General features: G+C 45.1%; 1 protein-coding gene across 11 annotated transcripts in view; it reads left to right on the top strand.

Annotated features, from left to right (window-relative positions):
- The window catches only part of PRDM11 (PR/SET domain 11), a 48,850-nt gene that overhangs the window by 1,576 nt on the left and 24,360 nt on the right, over positions 1–22,914 (top strand). For 7 of the 11 annotated variants that reach the window (XM_064714370.1, XM_064714371.1, XM_064714374.1 and 4 more), the window contains exons 2-5: positions 16,261–16,379; positions 16,754–16,857; positions 17,718–17,980; positions 18,779–18,846. In XM_064714370.1, coding sequence (XP_064570440.1) covers positions 16,264–16,379; positions 16,754–16,857; positions 17,718–17,980; positions 18,779–18,846 — 551 coding nt within the window. In that variant the 5' untranslated portion in view covers positions 16,261–16,263. Of the gene's footprint in view, positions 1–68; positions 189–16,260; positions 16,380–16,753; positions 16,858–17,717; positions 17,981–18,778; positions 18,847–20,608; positions 20,673–22,914 lie in introns of those variants that run through there. The other 4 variants (XM_064714367.1, XM_064714369.1, XM_064714372.1 and 1 more) reach the window with 4 other exon arrangements.

Raw genomic sequence — 22,914 nt, 5'->3', positions numbered from 1 at the left:
GGAGAACTGGCAGAACCAGCTTAAAAAAACACCAGCCTAACTGTAAGATAGGATTGTTTTCCAGCTCTGCAGGTGTGTGCAGCGGTTTGTTGAGCAGCAGAGGAGCCCCAGCCCGAAATATCCAGCAGCCCCTTGGATCCAGTCCTGCCAGCAAGGTTTAACTCCCTGTGAGACTGGTAGAGCACAAGGTCACTGCCTGGGTTGGGCTTCACACCCCCTAAATTTCCGTTTGTCTAATGACCCAGATTATAAGCAGTGAAAGTGGAAAGGGAAATGAGTCTCCTGACTTTCTAATGAATTGTGTATAAACTGCTATTGCTTTTCAAGTGCAAGCTGCAGTCAGAAACAAAAGTATTGAGATGATGGGTGTTTGCTTCTTGCAAGGCGTGCTTTTGGACCAAGGAAGGAATAGTTTAGCACAGAGCTGAGTGGCAGGAGCTCTTGCAATACATGCAGCCTGCAAAGAGCTCAAATGTTGATATGGCCAAGGACTGTGTTGGCAGAGGAGGGGTTGGCTGCTGGAACCACTCACGAGAGAGGAGTTGAGGTAGCCATGGGAGATGCCGAAGTTTGGCTCTTGGCTGGACTGACTGATCTCACTGTGGCGTGGAGCAGCAGGACCAGGACACGTTGTTTTTCTCTCCTGCCCAGGAGTCATGTCAAAGGCTGCTGCTCCTTCCAGCTGTTTGTGGAGCATGAAGGAGGTCCTGAGGCTCCTGACTCAGTGCTGGCTTTGGTGCAGACTCTAGGGTTTTGGGATACTGGGCTGTTGTTCCTCTGGCATCTTTGTGGACCATGCATGAAGCATGGTGCATTCTAGTGCAGTTTGTGGGGGATTCTTATTGTGAGCCTTATGGCACTGATAGCAATTACTTCCACTTTTTTAACAAGTTATTGTGAGGATAGTACCTGATTTTAAATAATGAGGGCAAAAGCAAGAACTTCTTTAAAACCTGGTATTTTATGAACTGATGCAAGGTCCATCTTACTGGGATGGGCTGGGGGCAGCTTGTTTCTCGTATTCCTTGCTGGAAAGTGATGGAACTGCTGGAAATTGATAGGAGCGATGTAAAGGTTGTGAACACTGCATGAGGAGCCTGAAGCAGGAGGGCTCCTGCTCTGCAGCTGGCTGGCTTTGCAATCAGCGGGATACAGGCATTGTGGGGAGTGAAGTTGCCACTCTGAGTCAGGAATCAAAGTGTCTGTATTTCTCATATCAATGAGAAATACAAGCCCAGGCAAGAGAGGTGTTTGGTCGTTTTATGGATAGTGCCATGTACACTTAATCTTTCAGTGTTTTTTTTAAATATTCTTTTTTGTTTCTCATGCTGGTTAATTCCCAAATGGAGTGTGGGGCTTTAAGGTTGTTTTTTTTTTTCCCATGTCCGTTTATGCAAGAGAAGTGTATGCTTTTACCTAACTCTCTGTTTTTAAAGTTGCTGTTAGCAGGGCCTGTCCCTTGGTGCTACTAAACCATTCCCAGAGTTCTTAAAATGCTGCCTAATATTTGTGACATTTTGGGGTAGCATATTTAAAATCATTACTGCCAATCCAGTGGTGTTGGGTGTGAAGATTTGCATGAAGAAAGTCCCAAAGAAAGAATGGTCTGCGTTTGTTTTTTTGTTTGATAACGAAATAGTAATGGTATAGGTTGGGGACTTTCAGAACAATGAGATAAGGTGCTAAAACTTGATCTGAAGACTGGACCAGTGAGAAGTAGTGACTGTTGTTTCCAGAGAGTGGGAACTTCTGATGCTTCCTCTGAACTGGGAATATGTATACCTGAGATCTGTGATATTCCTAAGTAAAGCAAAAACAAGCAAATATCACTTTTATTCTTCAGTTTGCATTGCAGCTTTCTGGCATTTTAAGAAATCTGGAGTCAGCTGGATACGCATCAGGGTTTGCTTGATTGCATCAGTGCTGAGTTGTCTGACCTGTTCTCTCACCTGGGCACAGAGCCTTCAGACCCCGGGGCTGGGAGCTTGAGGCACAGGCATAGCCATAGAAGGGCAGTCAGCACGTGCAGTATCCTCTGGCATTGAGCAAGTGGCAGATTTCCTGCTGGCCTGCAAGTGGGCAGCCCTGCTGTGGGATGCTGGCTTTACTGCTTCACATTTCACCCCTTGTCATGCTTGTGGCGTTTCCCATTGTAATTGTGGCTGTACAATGCTCCTGCCTGAGGCATGCTCATAGCGGGTGACGTTTCTTGGAGCTGAGCTCTTGTGCAGCTGCAGACAATTCTAGTGCCTCCTCTTGCACTGATGCCTCTGCAGCAGTGGAGTAAAGAAGGCTTTAATTTCACAGGGTTTTCTGTTCTCCCTATGACCTCTTCTCTGCTACCAAAGGTGTTTTTAAATAAAGTCTCTAGAGAAATGTTCCTTCTAAAGCTACACAGTAAAATGTGGCTTTTCAGGAATTCCTGCTAGTTAAACTTGTCTGTGCAAGTGGATTCCAGTAGCAAGTCCAACCACCCTAAGAAAAGCAGAGGACAAGGTGAGAGGTTCATGCAGTCCTGTATGGCATCTTAGGAAAGAAGATGAGGAAAAAGTGCTTTGGAAGGGGAAGACTTTTGCAGGTACAGGAGGCCAAAGAGCAATGGAAAATAGAGCAATCATGTGGCATATTTGAAAAGTAGAGGTAACCAAGGTGGATGGAAAGGAAACCTGGTGAGGGGAACAGGACAAGTATCCCATGCTGGAGAAGTTTTTCTTTTTAATGCCCACCACATGAGGGACAATACTGATGGAAAAGTCGGGGAGAATTGAGAGTAAAAAAGCAGAGATGAAAAGGAACATTTTGACTTGGCAACTAGAAAGACATTTTCCATTTGGTTTTTTAGATGTCTGGTCACTGTCCTCTGCACTTAGGCTTTGAAGTTCAGCTAGAATTGAAGGTGGTGGTACTAGCACAGGCATTTTTCCAACTTCCATCCCAAGCTCTTCACATAACTCCAAGAACATATGTTTTTGCAGAGACAGTCAAACAATTCAAAATACTGACACTTAAAGCTTTGCTGTTGTGTTTCTTGGTCATGGCTCCATTTGTGGGGGCAGGATAATTGTATCCTTCAGAGCTGTTGCTGAAAGGGCACTTCTCTCTGCAAGGCTGGGAGGCAGTACTCAGGCTCAGAACAGTTCCTCAGCAGTCAGAAGGTAAAAGCATTATAGATATAATTTAAGGTTTAAGCTGCAGAAACTGGCAGCCTGCAGCAGTCAATCAGTAATGTGTACTGCAGAACTGTTTCAATGCAGTCCCTCGCTCATGGACAGCCGTCAGTAAGGGGCCCATCAGAAGGGTGTGTCATAAGCCACGTTGTCCAATTTGAGCATGCTCTGATAAATGGATTCCTTTCTCTAGCCCCTTTCTTCTCCCTTCCTCGGGCTTTGGCTTTTCAGCAAGGCTGGTTTTCCTTCGCCTGTAGTGACTTGTCCCAGAGGAGCGGCTGCTGTTCTAAAGCCTTGGCATCAAGCCCTGCTGGGGCTGCCACTCCCAGCACTTGCCTTGCTGCCTGTGCGGCTGTCAGCTGGGGCTGGTTTCTGCCCCTGAAAACCTGGCTGTGGGTAGTGGGCGAGATGTATAAGGACAGAGTGGTAAAAGTTCATGGGAGGTGATGTGGGGGATTAACTCATGGAGCAGCTCTAGGGTTGCTGTAATTAGCTTGCCTGAGAGCCAGCAGTGCTCCTGCTTTGCGCAGTGGGAGCTGAAGCACTGAGCATCCTGTGCTGGTCTCCCAGCCAGGTCATCTCTGTGGGCTACAGGCACTGGTTCCAGGCTCCTGACTATGGATCAGGGCGTCTGGGACACACAACTCCAGTGGTCCTCCATTAACACCCTTTCAGAGTGTTGAAGGCTGCTAATTGGAGCTGGTACTGGTCAGGGCCATCAGTCATTTGCAGGCTGATAATCAATATGAAATATTTTCTAGTGCTTTCCTCTTTTAGTACAATGAAGCTTTATTTTGAAAATGTATCATATAAACTGCATCATAATATTCTGGGTGGAGTTAAATGTGTACCTTCAACTGCAGACTTGAAACTAAGTAAGTCTTCACAGCATCTTCCTTGAAAGACGTGCTAAGTTTGACCCAGTATGTTCCTCTTTACACCTTTCATTTATATAAACCTTGATTTCCTCATGTCTATATGTCAAGGGGATTTGCTGTTGTTTGGGTTTTTTAAATTTGTTTTCTTCTGATGCTGCTGGAGTACTTCATGTGGTCTGCTCTTTTTTTGACTTGGAGACTCCTTGCTTGGAAATGCTAATGAGAATGCTAAATACACCACAGTTTACAGAGTATAGTCCTCTTATCAATTCAGGGGAAATTAATGAAAACACTTGGAAACTGACTGAGGAAAAAATCCATACTGATGACACAGAAGCATGCTTTTATGAGCAATAAAATATATTCTATAGTTGTCATGTTTCACACCTAGGCTTGCTGATTATCTTTTCCAAGACCAAATTAGTTCAATCAGCTTTTGAAGACTAGAAGCTTTTAAATTACTAATTTTCTCTTCCCTTTGTGACTGTAAAGACAACATTATTATGAATTGTATGTTTGTAAGCTGCTTTTTTCCTCGAAAATTCTACCACATGTCAGCAGCAGGGCCGGCCGCTCTGTGGGTGTAGAGGTGCCTGACCCTCAGCGCAAAGTCCCAGCAGCTAATGCTGCATTGCATTCTAAAGGTGGTAGCTCCAGAACAGCAGATGCACTTATTGCATCTCCTGGATGTGCTGAGACATGCTAATGTGCCCTCTCTAGCTGTGATGGAGTTAACTAGTGATTTGCTGGCTGTTTTTATTAACCAGCTCTCCTTACTAGTCAGGTGTTGAGGTGTTGCTTTTGAACTCTTTTAGGATAGCTGGTGAATGTTTGTAGTCCCTTAGTGACTTGCACATGTGAAGTCATTCTGACATGCTCCCTCTGCTTTTTGTACTGGAATTGAATGAGTTCTTGGGCTCTTTCCGTGCTTCTGCTAATCAGTGTTTTAAAAATGTCTGTAGTGTGAAGGACCAGGTATTTCTGTGTAACCCAGTACCTTTATGTAGAAGACTGCACGTATAGACCAGAAGTGCTTGGCCCCTGCTGAAATGTTTTTCTGGTTAGCTGTGTTAGGATATACACAGTCTGAACATCCCTCTCTCTGTATGGAAGGGAATGTGCAGATCAAATTGTGGTGGTGGTGAATTCAGCACACGGATATCTGGTTTCTTGGCAGATCTGACACTGGGAGTATCTGGCCTGCTGCCTGCCCCAAGGAAAAGGGGGTCGGTGTGACCCATGCTCAACCACTGCTCATCCGAGCCATGTAACATGAATCCCTAACCTGTAGACAGATTTACCAGCTCTGAATAATGTCTGTTGTGCTGTGAGATCTTATCTTCCTAATGGCCTGCAAGAGGGTACAAATGAGGAGAAATAAATACTGCTCTTGCTTTTGCTTCCTCTGCATTTTGTGGAGCAGTTGATGAGTTCTCATTTTGCCTGCTGTGTTTGTTAGTGCTTTTAAAGGACTGAGCTAGTTGGTCAGAATTTTGGGAACGAGTGAAAGTAAGATCTGCTCCTACCTTTTCATTTTCTCCAACATACTCTTTCTCTATTTGCTGAACAAGTAAAAATAAAGGAGCTGCCTGTTGTGTCCTGAAGTCTAAATAGAGTGAAACCATTGTAACAAGCAAAGAGGAACTGTCCTGTAACATCCTTTCACAGAAACAGACGCCAACTAGATAAATGGTGCCAAAGCAGGATTTTAGCTTTATTTTACATCTGTACTCATAGGTCCCGATGGAATGGGGATTCCCCTGTGCCTGAAACTGCCTGCCTAGAGATATTGGTGCTCCAGAAGCTTTACAATTTCACCTTCGATTCCTGAAGCTTTTGAGTTGGGTGGTGAGAGGGAGCATTGTCCAATAACCAGCTGCCTTCTGGAAGTCCAGAGGTCTCTTGTAGGAGTGGAAGTTTCTCATCAGCCTTTGGGGTAAAGAGCTTTGGGTTGTGATTTGTAAGTAACAGTATGCTCAAGAAACTTTCTGTCATGTGACTGTATCAAGAGTGAAATCGTGTTTTGTGATTCCTGACAGAGTTTAGCAGCAGTCTTATAAAAAAACACTGGTGTATGTAAAGGCAGACCAGCATTTGGTTGTTGCTGCTGACTGGGTTGTTGGTTTTGTGCAGGAGAAAGGAGCTCTGGCAAAATGCGCTGAATTTTCTGAGTTGCTGGGGCTGTTTGATTTTAGTGGATAGCTTGGCCGTGGCTCATAGACGTGTGCACAAGCCTGTTCATCCATTTGGTCTTCTGACACCACTAAACATTCACCAGTGGAAGAAAGAGACAGCATACTGCAAGTAATCTTTCTTTTTAAAAGAAAGGAAAAGCTGGAACTTCTGGAAAAGTGTTGAGTGAAAGGCCATCTTGTTAGAAGATGGATGTGCTTTCAGAGGGGCTAATTTTGACACTAAGGAAATAGATGTAGAGCTGATTGCTGGCCAGGTGCCAGTGACTGAAGGGCAACAGAGGCTGAAATGCCAGGTAGTGCTGGCACTTCAGCCCATGACGGTTGGGTTGCATGAATTATCCCTCTGCCTTCCAGCTAATTTTATCCTGTTGATTTTTCATGAATCATTTCCCATCTCTGTGGGTTAGAAATTAAAGTGGAAGTTTGCTAGCCAGAATAGCCACATCTGCTATTTAGAAACTAATGTCTGGGGTTTGTTTCCTGCCCACCCCCACACCTTCCCTTTCCCTTTTTACCTCCATCATTGTTGAAATACATGAATCACTACTGTTGCTCATCTACAACAATTTTTAGGCTGACCAGCCTGCACAGGTGCAGGGGTCTTCTGGGTGCATGTGACCTCCCTGTGGGCAGTGGGGTGGCAAGCAGATGCTCAGTGCTATGTGGCAGGGTCCCAGGTGCACAGTGATGCTGGCAGGACCTCACCAGGGCATTTTGAATTTCCTACATGTGCTTTATAAAACATTAAAGACACTCCAGTGCCGTTTCCCTCTCCCAGCACAGCAGAAGAGAAGGAGTGTGACACTGGCTCACTCTGTTATGTGCCTACCAAACACTTCCTCTCTCCCAACTTTTTTATCTGTCCATGAATGAGAGTAAAAGGTCGTTTGGGCAGTAAATTCACATCTCTGCTTCCCTTTGTTGCTTCATCTTTGCTTCCCTTTGAACTGTGTGCCCTTGAGTGACAGCTAGGCCGGCAGCAAGGGAAGGATAAGTTCATTTTTCAGAAGTTGAGGGCTACAAGTCGGCTACAAGTCCCATCCAGGGACCCACATGGGAGTTGCGTAGCATGGGGTCCTGTTGGTGAGCAGTTTTGCTGGCAGCTGTGCTAAGGATAAAAGCACATTCCCTTGAAGTATAGTGAGCATTAGATGAGTGAGAGGAGGTCTCTAGCTTGCTCATGTTCACTTCTAATCAGTCTTGGTGGATCGCAGCAAGTACAGGAGACTGAATGAGTGATTGTGTTGGGACAGTTTTGAAGATTGCCAAGTGGATGGCCTGGGAAAATAAAAGCTGGGTAGCATGACCCCAATCCTGGGAAAATATAAAGTTGTTCATGCCTGAAAATTGGTGTCGAGGAAAGTGTTTTGTACTTCTTAAAAAGGTTTGATTTTGTTCTTGGAGAAGTTTACTGTTGGTTTAAAGACATGTCTCTATATGTGATATATATAATTACATATAAAAGGCAGCTAATTCAGTGTGTGAGAACCCAATTAATATCCAATGCCAGAGAATATCAATAAAATATATGTGGCTTAGGAAGTGAAGTTAGTGACTGACAGAGAACCAGCATACAATAAATAAGCTGAAGTGGCAGTATAAAGAGTAAGGGGGATGAAGGATACTATAAGCTGAAGGACAGTACTAGCACACTAATAAATCAACTGTTTTGAGAATTGACTTTAAGATGAATGTAGAAAATACCTTCTCAACATCAAAAGATCATGGTTCTGGCATTGCCAGCTTAGATGAGGGGAGCAAATAATCCAGCTATTTTAAGCTAGAGCTTGATCATTTTACAGAAGAGTCTCTGCAATATGATATGAGGAGGCTGTGTTTTCAAAGAAGTAGAGTTGATGACCCTTCTCTTCAGATAAGGGGAAGGGAGAAGCCAGTTCTGCCTGACACTTACTCAGTGATGCAGAAGACATGACTCATCACTGGCAAACTGGGTAGATGAAACATGCTTGGTGAATTGTAGCTGTTGATAGGGGCAGGACAGTGTAATACAGTTTGTTTGGTAAATGAGATTATTTAAACCAAGTCATTTTCATGCAGACAAGTGGAGATTTATGAACCTGGAAAGGCATGTCCTGAACGTGATCTGTGAAGGGAGGCTGTGTCCTGAGCAGTCCCATGTGAGAGCGTGGGGATCAGAATGGGCAGGCAGCCCTGGGGAGCTTTCTCTGCCAGGTCCTAGCGGGAAAAGACAGCCATGATTTCGGACACAAGCAGGGTGGAAATGAATCAGGGTAAGGAGGTAGTTTTACATCTGTAAATTTTATATTTACTTCAGAATCAGTATTACATCAGCATGGCTTTCTAGTGCCAGCATCTTGAAGTAATACAGAGAAAACTGGAAGAGTTACACAGAGGAATGATACAAATTGTTGGAAAGCTGAGAAGATACTGCATGGCTACATATCTAGGGCTCAGCTCTGTATGTGGTTTTATTCAGTCCTTATCACTATTGCTATCCAAACACCTTTCACTAGTGCCTTAAGGAAGAAGGCTCACAGCTGCCACTTAGTTGTACTCTTATTCTGTCCTTAGGGAGAAAAATGGTAAAATAACATCTAGTTTTAGTACTGGGGCTTTGTGTCTGTTTGTTTTAACTTTATAAATGTAGGTATATATTTATGTTGAAGCCAGAGGCAAAGAAGTGCAACTGGTGGTTCTGACCAAAGATGGTGAAGTTTATTACAGCCATTAACCTGGGAAGCAATTCTTTCCAGTTGCTCAAAGCAGTGTCCCAGCATGCTGGGTATTTCACCCTTTCCCATCAGGTTCCAGGGCCCTTTGGAAGAACTCTTGCCTGGTGCCCAGAACTAAAAAGTATCACATATGACTTGTCTGTGATGAGGATTAACAACTGAGATAAATTTATGGAACATTGGCTTCTCTTCCTCTTGCTAGTCTCAGATGGAGATTTTGTCCTTTTTGAGGGCTAAAAGGAAAGGAGTGGGACATAAGGGGTGTCAGTCAGATTGTCCTAATTCTCATTTCTATCCTGAAACTGTGATTCTGTGAGATCCTGAGTACAGGAAAAATGAGGGGTTTCCATGTATTTTAAAAATGCAAGTCACTTATGTATTATTTCAACTGCAGTAACTACCTGCCTTGGTTCTGTGGCATGTTGCACTGTTTCAGAGGCTTTTAGGCTGCATGGGGGCTTTACATTGTCAGCATCGTGCTTGTTTGAGTCCTTACTCAATACTTAACATGGAGAAGTTGCATCAAGTTATACCTGCTTTGCGTAGGCTGTGCTGATCTGTGACAGTGCATGGACCCACACATGGATCCTTTTCTTACGCTCTCTGAGATCAACAAAGGGCAAATGCTCTGAGACCACAACACAGAATTTTGTGACAAATCTTGTAAAGTTATCAGTATGTTCATCTTCACTAGAAGCCATCATAAAACAAACTAAGATTGGTTCAGGGGTTATTTCAGAGGTTTTCTGTCTTCTTCCCCCTCTGAAAATTCTGTCATGAAGCAGATCATGGAGGGTTTTGATAACATGTTTTCCCAATGAATCATGTAAGAGTGACAGTGTGAACTCAGCTCACGTCCATTAGAGACTACAGGAGGAGTTCCAGGTTGGCAAACCAGAATTTCCCTCTTCCCAACTTATCTGCAGTAAGGATGGCAGTGGGAATTTGGTGTTGTGGCACCGCATTCTGTTTGTCATGTCAGTTGCTGGTGTTGGGCAAGTTGGAACCAACGGAAACTCTCAGCCTTCCCTGCTGTATAACAGGTTTAGGTTTCGTTGTTTTGAAGCTTACTCTCCAAGCTTCTTCACAAAGCTGCAGAAAAACTGGTGGCGTTTGCAGGTATCTATCTTGTAGTCCTGACCTTCTTCAAGTGTTTTCAGAATCTGAAACTCAAACAAAATATTTCATACTTCTGGTAAATTTATGGCTTCTGAGTGTAGTGGAGTAATTGACAATGAGTTAAACAAGTCTTGGTCACAGTCCATGGCTGCTCAAATCCTACGTCATGCGTGACCTATAACTTTCACTAATTAGGTGTGAATTTGTGACTGCTTCAGCTTGTTGTCAGATGTGCTGGCTGCATTCAGCCTTGCTCTGTGGCCATCAGAGAAGAGCCCTGGCCTTGCAGCAGGCTGGCGGACAGGTCATGGGGTCTTGCCGTGCTGCCGCCAACCTTTGCTGTGCCCGGACAATACTCCCCTGCACCCCTGGGTGGAGGACAGCCTCACCCACAAAAATGTTGTACTTTTGTAGGGAAAGTGCTGTGGCAGCCATCTAGGCAAAACAAATTTGCCCAGTGGAGCATTGGCTTATATCTGTCTGTGAACAGTGGTCATCCTCTGAGCAAGCTGGTTCTCCCTCTTGCTTTGTGGGATCTTTGATCTTTCAGTTTGTGCTGGCTGTAAGCATGAACTGCATGGCCAACTGGTGCTTCATAAAGTGACCTGAAGTGGTTGGCATGGCCGAGGACCTTGGTAAGGGCATTCACCTCCAGGAGAACGGTCAGCCTGGGTCTTCCGTGGCTGTGTGGGGGGCAGCTCAGAGCTTGAATGCTGTGCTTTATTCCCTGTTCTCAGCTTGTCAGTAGCTGACTGTTCTGGATTACTATTTCTGGTAATAATATGCAGCTGTAGAAAAAGCATATGAACTCATGTCCATTTTTCACCATGGGCCTTTAAAATGTGGTGCTAGCTATGCAAGATCTGCCTTAAAAGAAGAGGGGATGACCTCCAGAAGGTCAGCAGTGAGAAGCTGAGTGAAGGAGCTGTGTGCTGAGGAGGGGACGGATTCCTATATGGCTGTTTCACATGAAAGAATGTCCCAGTCTGGGAAACCTGCCAGTAAAATGTAAAATTAAAGCTCTGTTTTGGAGGCTGATCCATGCAGATAAGAGCCTGTGACTGTTAACTAATAACTACAAGAGTGGCAGTGATAAAGGCAGCATACTTGAGGACAGGAATTCACAGGTTTGTTCATGCTTAACCCCATTTGGAGGTTTTGTCCTGCATTGGAGATTAATAGCTTAGATGTTCTTGTGTTTTCTACTTCCCCGATTTTGAGCAATATGGCAGAGCCACTGGAGATCTTAATGTGTGTCATCCAGAAATGTGCCTGCTTTGAAAAGAAAACAGGAGGGGTTGTGTGGTACTGCCTGTTAACCCAGGGATGATCCAGGAATGCCTCTTGGGATTTGTAGCAGTCACAATGATGTCCTGGATTTGCCAAGGACCACTGTGCACAACTGCCTTTGCTGTCCAAAGCACTTGATGTTTGTGCAGACAGCACCTGGGTCATCACAGCATCTCTGACCAGGGATTGGCCTTGCTGACATGCTGCTAGGATGTTGCAGTAGGCTGTGTGCCCCCTGAACATTGAAAAGGCTTAGTGTCCTGGTAGGCACAGGGACATGCACAGGTGAGGCCACGTACGCCCTGGGAATACCCTCAGCAGTAACCAAGGAGCTGTTGCTCTTATGCTTACCTGGCGCTTCTTCTCATCATCTGAAATCTTCAGAGGCTCTTGATATTTAGGTGCTAGAACAAACACAGTTGTAAAAAATGCCAAGAAAACCCCAAAACAATGAAGTGGAGGGAGTGAAAACTGCAGAATGTGTACTAAACTCTTATAGCTGTAGAAAGCTAAAGGAGGTGGAGAAATGACAATAAAGAGAAACTAATGAGCAGTGAAATTGAGAAAAATTAAACACCACTTTGAATACATCAGAAGCTAAGAGTCCTAAAAGCACAGTCATTTGCTGAGGTCTGGAACTGGAGAAATGTCATATTTTTTTTCCTGGAAGAAAAGCTGGAAGGTGTTACCAGTTAGAGCAGCAGTGTAATGCTCTGTGTTGTAGCAGTAGCTTGGGAAATTAGCAAATAGCAGCTACTACAGCAGTACATTTTAAAGTTTGCTATTCTGGCTTGCTTGCGTCCAGGGATTTTAAAAGGCCCGGCTGAGCAGTGCTCTCTGAGCCATGAATGCTAATTTAAAAATAAATTAAAAAAATAAATAAAAGCATGTATAACGAGTTAGACTTAAAAAAAAATGTTGTGTGTTACTCATAAGCAAGTAGGCCAATGTTAAGTTTAACTGGGCAAATTAAGCTAGGCTACCTGCAGTCTGATGTTTGCTTCTGGAAAATAACGTAACAGCTGATATGGATCAGATTGGTCGTGAGTTAAGGGGCATTAATTGTAATAGTCAGTCTGTACAGGTTTTTTTTAAATAGTTCTTTTCTAATGTAATATGATTTTCTGGTGTTGCTATAATTTTACTAAAGGTAAAACTGTTGGTAAGTCTGGCATGTTTAATGCACTGAAATTGTGCAAAAAGTCACGGGAATAAATAGGTGGTATGATTCATTGTGTCACACACGCAGTGGAGTGAGTCCAGAGGAGGGAGGGCCATGAAGATGATCAGAGGGCTGGAGCACCTCTCCTGTGAAGACAGGCTTAGAGACTTGGGATTGTTCAGCCTGAAGAAGAGAAGGCTCCAGGGAGAGCTGATGGCTGCCTTTCAGTACTTGAAGGGAACTTTTAAGAAAGCTAGGGACAGACTAACTGGGCTTGTGACAGTAGTACAAGGGGGAATGGAATGGCTTTAAACTGAAAGAGGGTAGATTTAGATTAGATATTAGAAAAAATTTATTTACTGTCAGGGTGTTGTGGCACTGGAACGCAGAGAAGCTGTGGCTGGCCCATCCCTGGAAATGTTCAAGGCCAAATTGGATGATACTTTGAGCAGCTTGGTCTAATGGAAGCTGCCTCTGCAGTGGTATTGGAGCTAGATGATCTTTAAGGTCCCTTTCAACCCAAGCCATTCTGTGATTCAATACGTAAAAGGAAACCTGACTAAATAAAGGGTCACAGTGTGACAACAAAAGGAGCCCCATTGCTGGTAGTGTGGTAGTCTCAGCTGGGAGTTTTTGGGTTTTTGGCTCAATGCTAATCAAGAGGCAGAAATTGGTCTCTTCTGCCTATTAACAAGTGATGGGATGAGAGGAAATGCCTCCAGGTTGCAACAGGGTAAGTTTAGATTGCAAATTACAAAAGAGTTATCAAGTGTTAAAACAAATTGCCCAGAGAAGTAGTAGAGTCCCCAGCTCTGGGACATGTAAAGACATGTAGCTATGGCACTTGGGGATATGGTTTAGGGATGGACTTGGCAGTGCTAAGTTTATGGTTGGACTTTATGATTTTAAAGGTCGTTTTCTGCCTGAATTATTCTATGATTTAGTGGTGGACTTGGCAGAGCTAGATTTGTGTTGGACATGATGATCTTAAAGGTCACTTGCAGCCTAAATGATTCTCTTGGTTCTAAGATAGTTGGTGTCCTGGGAAAAAAAGCACAAAGTTAATTTGGATTGTGTTTGTGGGCAACATAAAATCTGAGCAAGTTACAAGTAGTGAAAAGAGGTGAGTTAGTGGTGAACTTGTTTTGTGTGTGTTTGCTGGGTGGGACAAGGAGTTGTGTGACACTCTTAAATCAGTCACCTACTCTCAGAGCGTGTGGGAGGGCTGGCAGATGCATGGTGGCCTGGGAGCTCCTGCAGGAGCAAGGGCTCTTACAGCAGCAAGGTGGTTCGCTGAAAACAGAGCCCCAGCTGAAAACAGAACCCCAGCTGGGCACGGTGACCAGAAAGTAAATGCAGCACTTGGACACGAACACGGAAATCCTGAGCAGGGGCAGGGAGGGCGTTATCTCGGTGCAAGGTGCTGCTCCTGCCAGTGTGCTGCACAGGAATGTTGCTGATAAGTAGGAGGGAGTCCAGGGAGGACCAGGAGAGGGGCAGGCTGCATAATTTGCTATACAGTAAAACACAGAGCTTCATGTGTGAAGTAAATATAGTGTTTCTTTCTTCTTTTTTCCCCTTTATTTGGAGCTATGCAGTAGTTTAACCAGAGCTGAAGGAAGCACGGTGACCTTCCTTGGCAGGAGGTCAGACTGTATCATCACAGGGTTTCTCACCCTGTAAGACTCCATGGGGCAAGAATGGGAAAGGAAAAGTCATTTTATCTTCAGAAACAAATATACACATCTCTTCCTACGGAATGATTGGGTGATACAGGTGTTTTAACTTGAGGTGTCCTGTCTGCCAGGCTTCCAACACAGGTGGTTGTTCTGACTGAGAGCATCTGCCCCACAGGCAGCATCCACCTTTCCTGTGACAGTGCCAGCCCCACAGCTAACCAGCTCTGAGGCAGCACTATCTCTTCTTGTCTTTTAACATTTTCCTGCTCCCCAAGATTTCTTCCTCTTCAGCTGCTGTACTGCAGACTTTGCAGAAAAGACTTTTTCTTCTCTGAGAAGGCCAGGTAGGCCATGATTGCAGCACTTGCTGGTAAATGGGTACAGGATTGCAGAGCTTTCCTCTTGCTCCAGAGAGCGCAGACAAGGGGACTCAGCTTGCCAAAATAATGAGCCCTTCTTTGGCGTTACTATCGCTTTCCTTCTGAATGGCTGTGGTAATTCTGAAAGAAAATCTGTCTTGTTTTGGATGTCCTGTAAAGGCTTAAAAGTGCATGTGTTTGCTTGTGTCTAGTTGTACTTATGCTGGGGCTTTGCTTTCAGACCACTGTATGAGTATTAAGTAACACTCCTTGATAAAGGCTTGATAAACGTCTTTCAGGCTGCACATTGGCATGTGAGAAGTTTGATTGGAAAAATGAATCATTTGTCCCCTGGCACAAAGCAGAGCCAGAGAGGTTGGGAATGGCATTCCTTCTTGTGGTAAATAGGGCAGAAATGCAGACCAGACTTCTATGGTGTTCAGGCCCATACAAGCATGCGTGGAATAAGAAAAATTCCTGTCTTCAGGGGTTTGTGAACATGAATTTAGAAATGCCCTGAACCAAGCCATGATGGGGATGGGCTCTTCCACCAGATTCCCTGACAAAAGCGATCTGATGAGCTTTGGAGGCCCCTCTGTCAGCACTGCAAGTATGCAGCATAACAGAGCATGTCATTGAGCAGTGGACATGGAAGGGGCCATCACAGGGGATTTTTGGGGAGCAGCTGTGAAATCTGTCCAATCTGGAGTGGTACCTGAGAGCAGACAGTTTGTGTGCCTTAGAGGAAGTCTTAAGATGAATGCAAATTAAGAGATGAGCAGCACGCTAATTTATTCCTTTTCTCAAACTGAGATGCTCTTATGCTTAGCAGCCCTTCAAAAAATCTAAATTAAATCCATTCCAAATTATTATCACTAGGCATATGTATATTTTCTCTTCAGCACCACCCCACAAGGGGAGGGGGAGGGAAGTGTTATTGTTTTGGAGCTTGCTGTCCTTAAACATCATTAAGTGATTGATGATTCTGTGAAGTGTCTCCTGGCTCTTGTGTTGAGCAGAGGGAGAGGCATTTTCACTATGGCAGCCTTGCATGCCAGAAGGGTGGTGGTGGCTCAGCTCTGGCTGCTGTAAAGGAACATCACCAGCATGATTTGTGTAGTCTTATGAGTCTTGGTGGAGTCCTGAAGGGTGCTGTGGGCACTTACTTGTTCCTCAGAGGTGTCCAGAGCACATAGAAAGCTCTGTCTGCAGGTGTGTAGTACATTATATTCTGTTCTCAGATGGAGACTGGCATATGTCAGGTCTGTAGGCAGATCCTGGTTCAACGCTCCAATCTGCATTCCTCTTTCTTGTCCTTCTGCCCCCAAAGACTTGCTCTGAGGTAGTGGTGCTCCGTGTTCCCATAACATATCACACCCATCACTCATAAATTCCATGTGCATTGGAAATCCCATGTGTGTTTTTAGTGGGCTCTGTGAAGCATACTTCAGATTCTCCATGGCTCATGCTCTTCACCTGACCTGCAGGTGAACTGCTCTTCCCTCCCCAGTGCAGGAAGAGGTTTCCATGTGCACGTGTGGGTGCTGTGGTGTGTGATGGCAACTCTTGGTGCCAGAAGGGAGCCTGATCTACTGGCTGCATCCTGGTCTGGGGGAGAAGGCTGTGATTCCTGAGGGAACAAGGTTGTCATTTCTCAGCTGCTCATATTTCTATTCCCTTCCTTCATTCCTTTTCAGAACATGAGTGAGAACTTGAAAGACTGTTTGATCCAGACCCAGGCTTCCTTAGGGGAGATGGTGACAATAAAAACAGAGGCCTGCTCTCCACACCGGGACCAGGAGTATGGACAGCCTTGGTATGTGGCCAAGCTTTGATCTGATGTGCTCTAACCCCTTCTCTCCACCTTCCAGCTTAAAGGTGGTTTTGAGGAATATACTTGAGCTGCTTGAAGTTATTAAAGTTCTTCCTTATGAGGTCTGCCTTTGGGTGTTTGACAGGGGTGGTTGCCTACTCATGTGCACCTACTGTAGCTGAAGCCATTTCCTGCTGTGGGCTTTAGCCTTACGGATCTGATACAGCAGCTTTTGGCAGGTTGGGTGGCAAGTTTAGTTATTTCTCTGCTGCAGTGGTGGGACTGAAGGAGTTAGTCAGGCCCTGTTGCTTCAGCTTCTCTCTGTTTGCAGTCCCAGCATCTTGCTAGGTTAACATCATCTGTCGTTCCCTCCTCAGCTCTGGAAGACCTGACCCACAGTCCATGGAGATGGAACCCAAGAAACTGAAAGGGAAACGGGATGTAATCATGACCAAGAGCTTTCAGCAAGTGGATTTCTGGTGTAAGTGTCTTATGAGTGAGGGAAAAGAACCACTGCTGCTTGTGTAGACTTTGGTCTTCCCGTCAGGTGGGGGGAAAAAGCCAAGGGCAAATTTGCGTTCTTATCTGAAAAGACTGGCATGGTTGGTAGGGAAATTGTTGCACAGAAGCAGCTTGTCCCTGAAGGGGCTAGGCCGAAGTAGGGAGGTAGGAGGAAACATGAAAGTTGCAAATGAAAATGCACATTGGAAAACCCTGAGAGTCTGGAAAACACAATGACTTGAATTCAGAAACTGCAAAGGGAGCATTGGGCAGATGACAACTGTTTCCCTTCTATTCTGGAAAGAAAACTGGTGCCATTTATGTTGGCATACCCACAGATTATCAACTGGCAGACCTGCATCTCTGTCTGGGGACAGGACAGGTGCCTGGGATGCTGTCTCTCTCCCAAACACAGAATGAAGGCTATATGATGAGGGTACTTGTTTTCAGGGATGCTTGTTTTAGCTGCCCACTGGTGTGTGGGGAATCAAACCCTTTGGCTAGAAGACTTGTGCTAAGCAGGGATGTGCAGGGAGCCCTCAGCCTCTGTCTCTGCAGGTGGTGATGGGCCTTTCCACGTGTGTTCAGCCATCAGTGGCAAATGCATGCAGGGCACCAGGGCTCAGGCAGGTGCAGGTGTTGGTACGGGAGGTGTGGGTTGGGGCAGAGCCCGTGTTGAGAGGTGTGGCAGAACAAGGGAGCAGCAGTGAAACATCTGTGTGTGTGTAGGCTGCAGTCCGGGGAGGGGGCTCAGCTGGGCCAAGGAGAGGACAGGGAGCTGTCCTGAGTGCTGTGCATCGTGTCTGCCATACCTAACCCCTGTTTCCTTCACATCTGCAGTCTGTGAGTCCTGCCAGGAGTACTTTGTGGATGAGTGTCCAAACCATGGCCCCCCAGTGTTTGTGTCTGACACGCCAGTGCCCGTTGGCATTCCGGACCGGGCGGCGCTGACCATCCCGCCTGGAATGGAGGTGGTTAAAGAGCCCAGTGGGGAGAACGACGTGCGCTGTATGAACGAGGTGATCCCCAAAGGTCACATCTTTGGGCCCTATGAGGGGCAGATCTCTAGCCAGGACAGGTCTGCAGGATTCTTCTCGTGGCTGGTGAGTGACAAGTTTCCCCAACCAAGTGACACTTCAGCCATGCAGTTCAGAGCTGGGGGAGTCACAGGCTTGGGGAGCCAAACCTTAGCCATCTTCCCCCTTCTCTGAAGGTCTTTCGCTGGCCACATGGGCACTACATCAGCATCGGCCTGCCGTAAATATTAGCAGCTTAAGGGTATAGATAAATAATCTAGAGATTACAGAGTTCTCTCATGGGCCTCTAGCACTCCCTCCCAGCCTGCCTGAGCTGAGGAGGTGTCCAAGAAGCCAGAAAAAAGATCCAGTCCATCAGGAACTGATCTGCATGCAGATTCGAGCACCAAAACTCTTTTCCCCTCATACTGCATGACTTGATTAGCATATGAAATAGAGAGATCACTGGATCAACTCATGTTAAATACGAGACTTGCAATGTAGGACTTAAGTTATTAATGGGAAAAATTGAGACCTGCTGATGTGAAATGCTCCTCACAATTTTCTGTCTGTAAAATAAATGTGTGTCTCAGCCCTGTCCCAAAAGGGAAGTTAGTATTTTTTATCCCAGGATTGTTAATGATTTTGTCAACTGCATCCATAGTTACAGATATTTGTACATAGGAAAATGGCTCTCAGTCAGTTCAGAGTAGCCTCTATGCACTTCAGGTCAGCAGCCCGTAGTACTGGGATAGTGGAGATTCACATTACAGAATTTCACACCATGACACAAGGCTAGAACTGAAGCAGTGATTTGACATACATAGACCTTCTCCTGCCTGGACCAGCTTGTTGATGTGCTGCATCCATTCTCTTGTTCCACAGATCGTTGATAAGAACAATCGCTACAAATCCATTGATGGGACAGATGAAACCAAAGCAAACTGGATGAGGTGAGTCCAGTTCTCTTCTGCGTTCCCTTTTGGAACCCTGTCTTCCAGAGAGAGGCCATCAAATACTCCTTACTGTTTTGTGTGTTGGAATACCAAACCAAAATGTCACCTCATTTTGCAAATGGTATGCTTGTACTGTTTCAGTATTTATTGTAATTAGTATCTTTGACGTCAGATTCAAAGAAAGGGTCTGAAAAAAGACAAGAATGTGTACATGGAGGATTGCTGTTTTCTGGAATGAGAATAAATGTTAAAGATGATCCTATTTATCCACTCTTACAAGCACTGATAGGTCTCACTCCATTTTTTTTACTCATTTTTTTCTGTTATGTTCAAGTATTTGCAAAATGCTTTGCATTGCCCCCGAGGTAACATTTGATTCTGTTTGGATTTTTTTTCTTTTTGTCCCTACTCATTTGACAGATACTAAAAGAGTTGCTTTTTTTTTGCTTTCTTTCTGGGCCTCATTTGCAGCAGCTGTCGGTGCTGGCTGTGGGTTGGCAGTGCCAGCTGTCCTGTGCGAGGAGAAGGGCGAGCCGGGTGCCTGAGGCAGAGCTGAGGCGTGTGCTTGCGCTCCCTCTGCTGGCCTCGCGCCTCGGCAGAGCAGCTGCGGCAGGGAGGGGCCGTGTGTGGCCGTGGGGCAGCGTTTCTGGGGTCGGCATAAATCTGCACAACGTCGGTCACGGAGGCCTCGTACGTGTGGCAAGTCACCAGCACGGGGCATTGCTGCACGGTGAGGCCCGTCAGACCAGTGCTGCTTCTGTGGGGAGCTTTGGAAGTGGTTATTATGAGGAAGGCATTTCCTGCAAGAGTAAGGCAGCGTGGGGTTAGCTGGTTTGTTGGCCTGGGTGTCTAGGATGTTCAGTTGTCCCTCGTTATGGGAATAAAAAGCATGAAGTGCAGGTAAATGCAAGATTGACCTATCTGGTCCTATCTGGTTGCACCACTTTTGGCCATTTTGGTCTTCACATGGATAGCAGCTGTTCTGACATTTATTTTCATAAAGTTCAGCAAAGGATTTCATTTTTCTGTAAGGATTCTAGCTGTTACAGTTGTTCACTGCTGGATGAGATAAAATACTAGACCAGGGCTGAGGCTGGAGTCATCACTTCAAAAAGAAGCAGTGATACACTGAAGAGATACAGGTATGCAGACATATCTCGAAGTAAAGTATGCAAAGTTCAAAAATCTGCATAGATTTGGATCTTTGTGATCTGCATGAGAGTGAAGCTGGGGAAAAACAGTCTTGGAAAGCAAAAATTCTATGATGAGCTCTTCTTCCTACTGCCATGAACATAAGTTTCATGTCTGGATTTAAATAGGCATTACTTGTGATGCTAACACCAAAGAGCAGATTATTCTTGCCTAAACTTGTATTTGCTATGGTTCAGTCTCAGTATGAGTGTGGTCTGGGCCATTGTGTACAACCTTGAAAGACATGGAGGTTATGGCTTTGTGGAAAGGGGATGTTTGTGACCCCTCATGGGAAGGGTGTATCAAAGAGTCTCAGCAGGCTATACCAGTCTTACTGACCTTCTGATTTTACTCTTGAAAAGTGCTTATAACCAGTGGTATTATATAGAGTCTGACAGTTCTAGTGGCAGTGGGAATCCTCAAAAAGCCTTGATTTTGTTTGTTAGCGCCTTTTAGACTAAGGTGTGCTCAATATTCTGTGCTAGAACATCACCTGACACTGAGATCACATACAGAAACCACACTTGACTTCCAGGACGCTGTAGACAGCGCTCTTTTTGTTTTTCAGATGGTGCTCTTTGCTATCACTCACAGATGGAGTGCTTTGCAAAGCTGATCTACTCACCTGCTGGGTAGGTGGGTATGGCATTGGGAGGGCAGCTTGGGCTGACTCCTCTCTCTTCTTATAGATCTGGCTATTGTTTCTGTTGTTTGAATACCACACCTGAGTCCATTTTCGTGTTGCCTGAGGACAATATATACACTGCAGCACTTGCTGGTTTAATTTCAAGTGCCTGTTTACCCAAGGCACTGGATGACAGGTAGGAAAGGAGTAACAAGTGCAGCAGATGGCATGGCAATGGTAACATCCTCTTGCCCTTTCCCTCATCAGTTAGTCAAGAGAAACTCCTGATGCTGGGAGTGTGTTCTCCTAAGCTGGCTGCTGGCACATGGCTAATGCACCCTTCATCTCTGTCCAGAGTAAATCCCTGCTGTTTGCAATACTTCAGGAACCTCCAACATATGCAAACATCTTCCTCCTTTTTTTTTTTTTTCTGGTGGCTGTTTACTGTGGATTGCAGCAAACAGAATAAATGCTGTCTTGGACACAAAGTGTAAATTGCTGCTGATGGCAGTTCTTGGGGATTCTGAAGGGTTGCAGAGAACCATCCATTTTCCTGGTAGCTTCTGAGGCAATTCTCTTAGTTGCCGGTGTCTTCTAAAAATAATGGATCTGACAAAAAAACAGAAGTAATTCAGAAAGTCCAGGAAAGTCCATCTTTCTGTGTTTGTATCACTTGGCAGATGTAGGATAGAAACTGGCAGTGCCTGACTGAACTGTTGAAGTGTAGGGCCTCATGTTTGAGGTTTCCAGGATATTTTGAGCATTTATAGTCAGTAACCCTTCTTGCATGTGAGTTTGTGAGGTCTTTGGTTTTTGACACAATATAAATTCATCGTTTGCCTTAGCCCCTGTGAAAAGGCTGAAGCAAGGCTTTCTCCTTTGCCTTCCTTTCTGCCCCCTTTCCTCTCCAAACATAGTGACAGAGATCATGGGGAGCCAGACTGTCCTGTAAATCTTCCTGTATCTCCTTATAATGGAGGCATCTCTGATTTGATTTTCATATAATAATATAGCTTGGAAGGGAGCTCTGGTCATGTGTTCCAGTAACCTGCCCAAAGCAGGACCAGCTGTGACTAGTAGATCTATTTAGTACGGAGCTCCTGTTTCAACTTTACAGGACCTTTTAAACATAAGCATTTAAAAAACAGGCAGGGTTACTGTGACTGCCCATGTGTTCAGGGTGAGTAAAAGCCACCAGCCTATGAACATCATTTTGTTGAACACCATAAACTGATTTCTGCTACCTTGCAGCAAGTGGAGCAAATATTCTTATCTATTACAGAGTCAAAGTTATGCAGAGTGAAGGAATCCTAAATTACTGTGAGGCTGTGATCCTCAGAAAGCCCTGGGAAAAATTATGTGCTTGTTTCTTAGAGGCCAAGAAAAGTGGAGTTGATTAATATATTTGTGGTGTTATCATTAAGCGCCTACTGTTCAGTGTGTCTTGAGCTTTCCGATTAACCTGGGCTGAAGTGTGAATTCACAACCTCACAGCTGGGGCTGCTCGGGAGCTTGCTGAAACCCTCATGGCATCACCAGAGAGGTACTTGCAGATATCAGTGACTGCCTCTAGGGACATATGGCATGCTAGAGGAGAAAAGGATCCCTCTGACAGTAACACTGTCTGCATTTTTATTAGGAGGAAGTTGATGTGCCTCTTAGGAACCTAAGGTTAATTGAATTTGTGATTAAAACTGGCCAGAGCTCATTACTCGATGTGTGGCAAGTTTGCTATTGGAACATGTAAGTAAGATTGTTTTGACCCAAGTTGTGCCAGAGCATATGAGTGGAAACACTAAAATCTGAATATCCAGGCCTACCATAAGCTGTGCTAAGTGCACTTGGTGAGATATCCTGTCTGCGGAGAGCAGACGGGGCTCTAATTCCCCATTGAGGCAGCTTTGCTGGTGACAGCAGCTGTGAGTTTGGCAGAGAAGAGGGGCACCAGGTTTTGTGACCCCCTGTCTCCAAAGAGTGCTGTTCTGTTCTGCAAGCTCACCCCTACCCAGAGCACTTTGCAGAATACTGTTACACTTTTTCACCAGAGCAGCTTGTCAGTGGTGGTTTGTTGCCACCTCATGGAGGCACTGATGATACTGTGCAGTCATGCTTACCTGATGAGGGCATACACCAAGCCCAGTGCTGAATGCCATTAAAGTCAAACTGTAAATATCCCCTTATTCAATGTTTCCTGTAGCCTTTTCCCTTTTTCTTGTGTTCAGCTGGGAGAACTCTTTTTTCCTTTTAAG

Source organism: Zonotrichia leucophrys, chromosome 5 (assembly GCF_028769735.1).
Source record: "Zonotrichia leucophrys gambelii isolate GWCS_2022_RI chromosome 5, RI_Zleu_2.0, whole genome shotgun sequence".
NCBI classification, from domain to species: Eukaryota; Metazoa; Chordata; class Aves; order Passeriformes; family Passerellidae; genus Zonotrichia; species Zonotrichia leucophrys.
The sequence above is the reverse complement of the archived record's forward strand: the minus strand, read 5'-3'. Positions and strand labels throughout refer to the sequence as shown.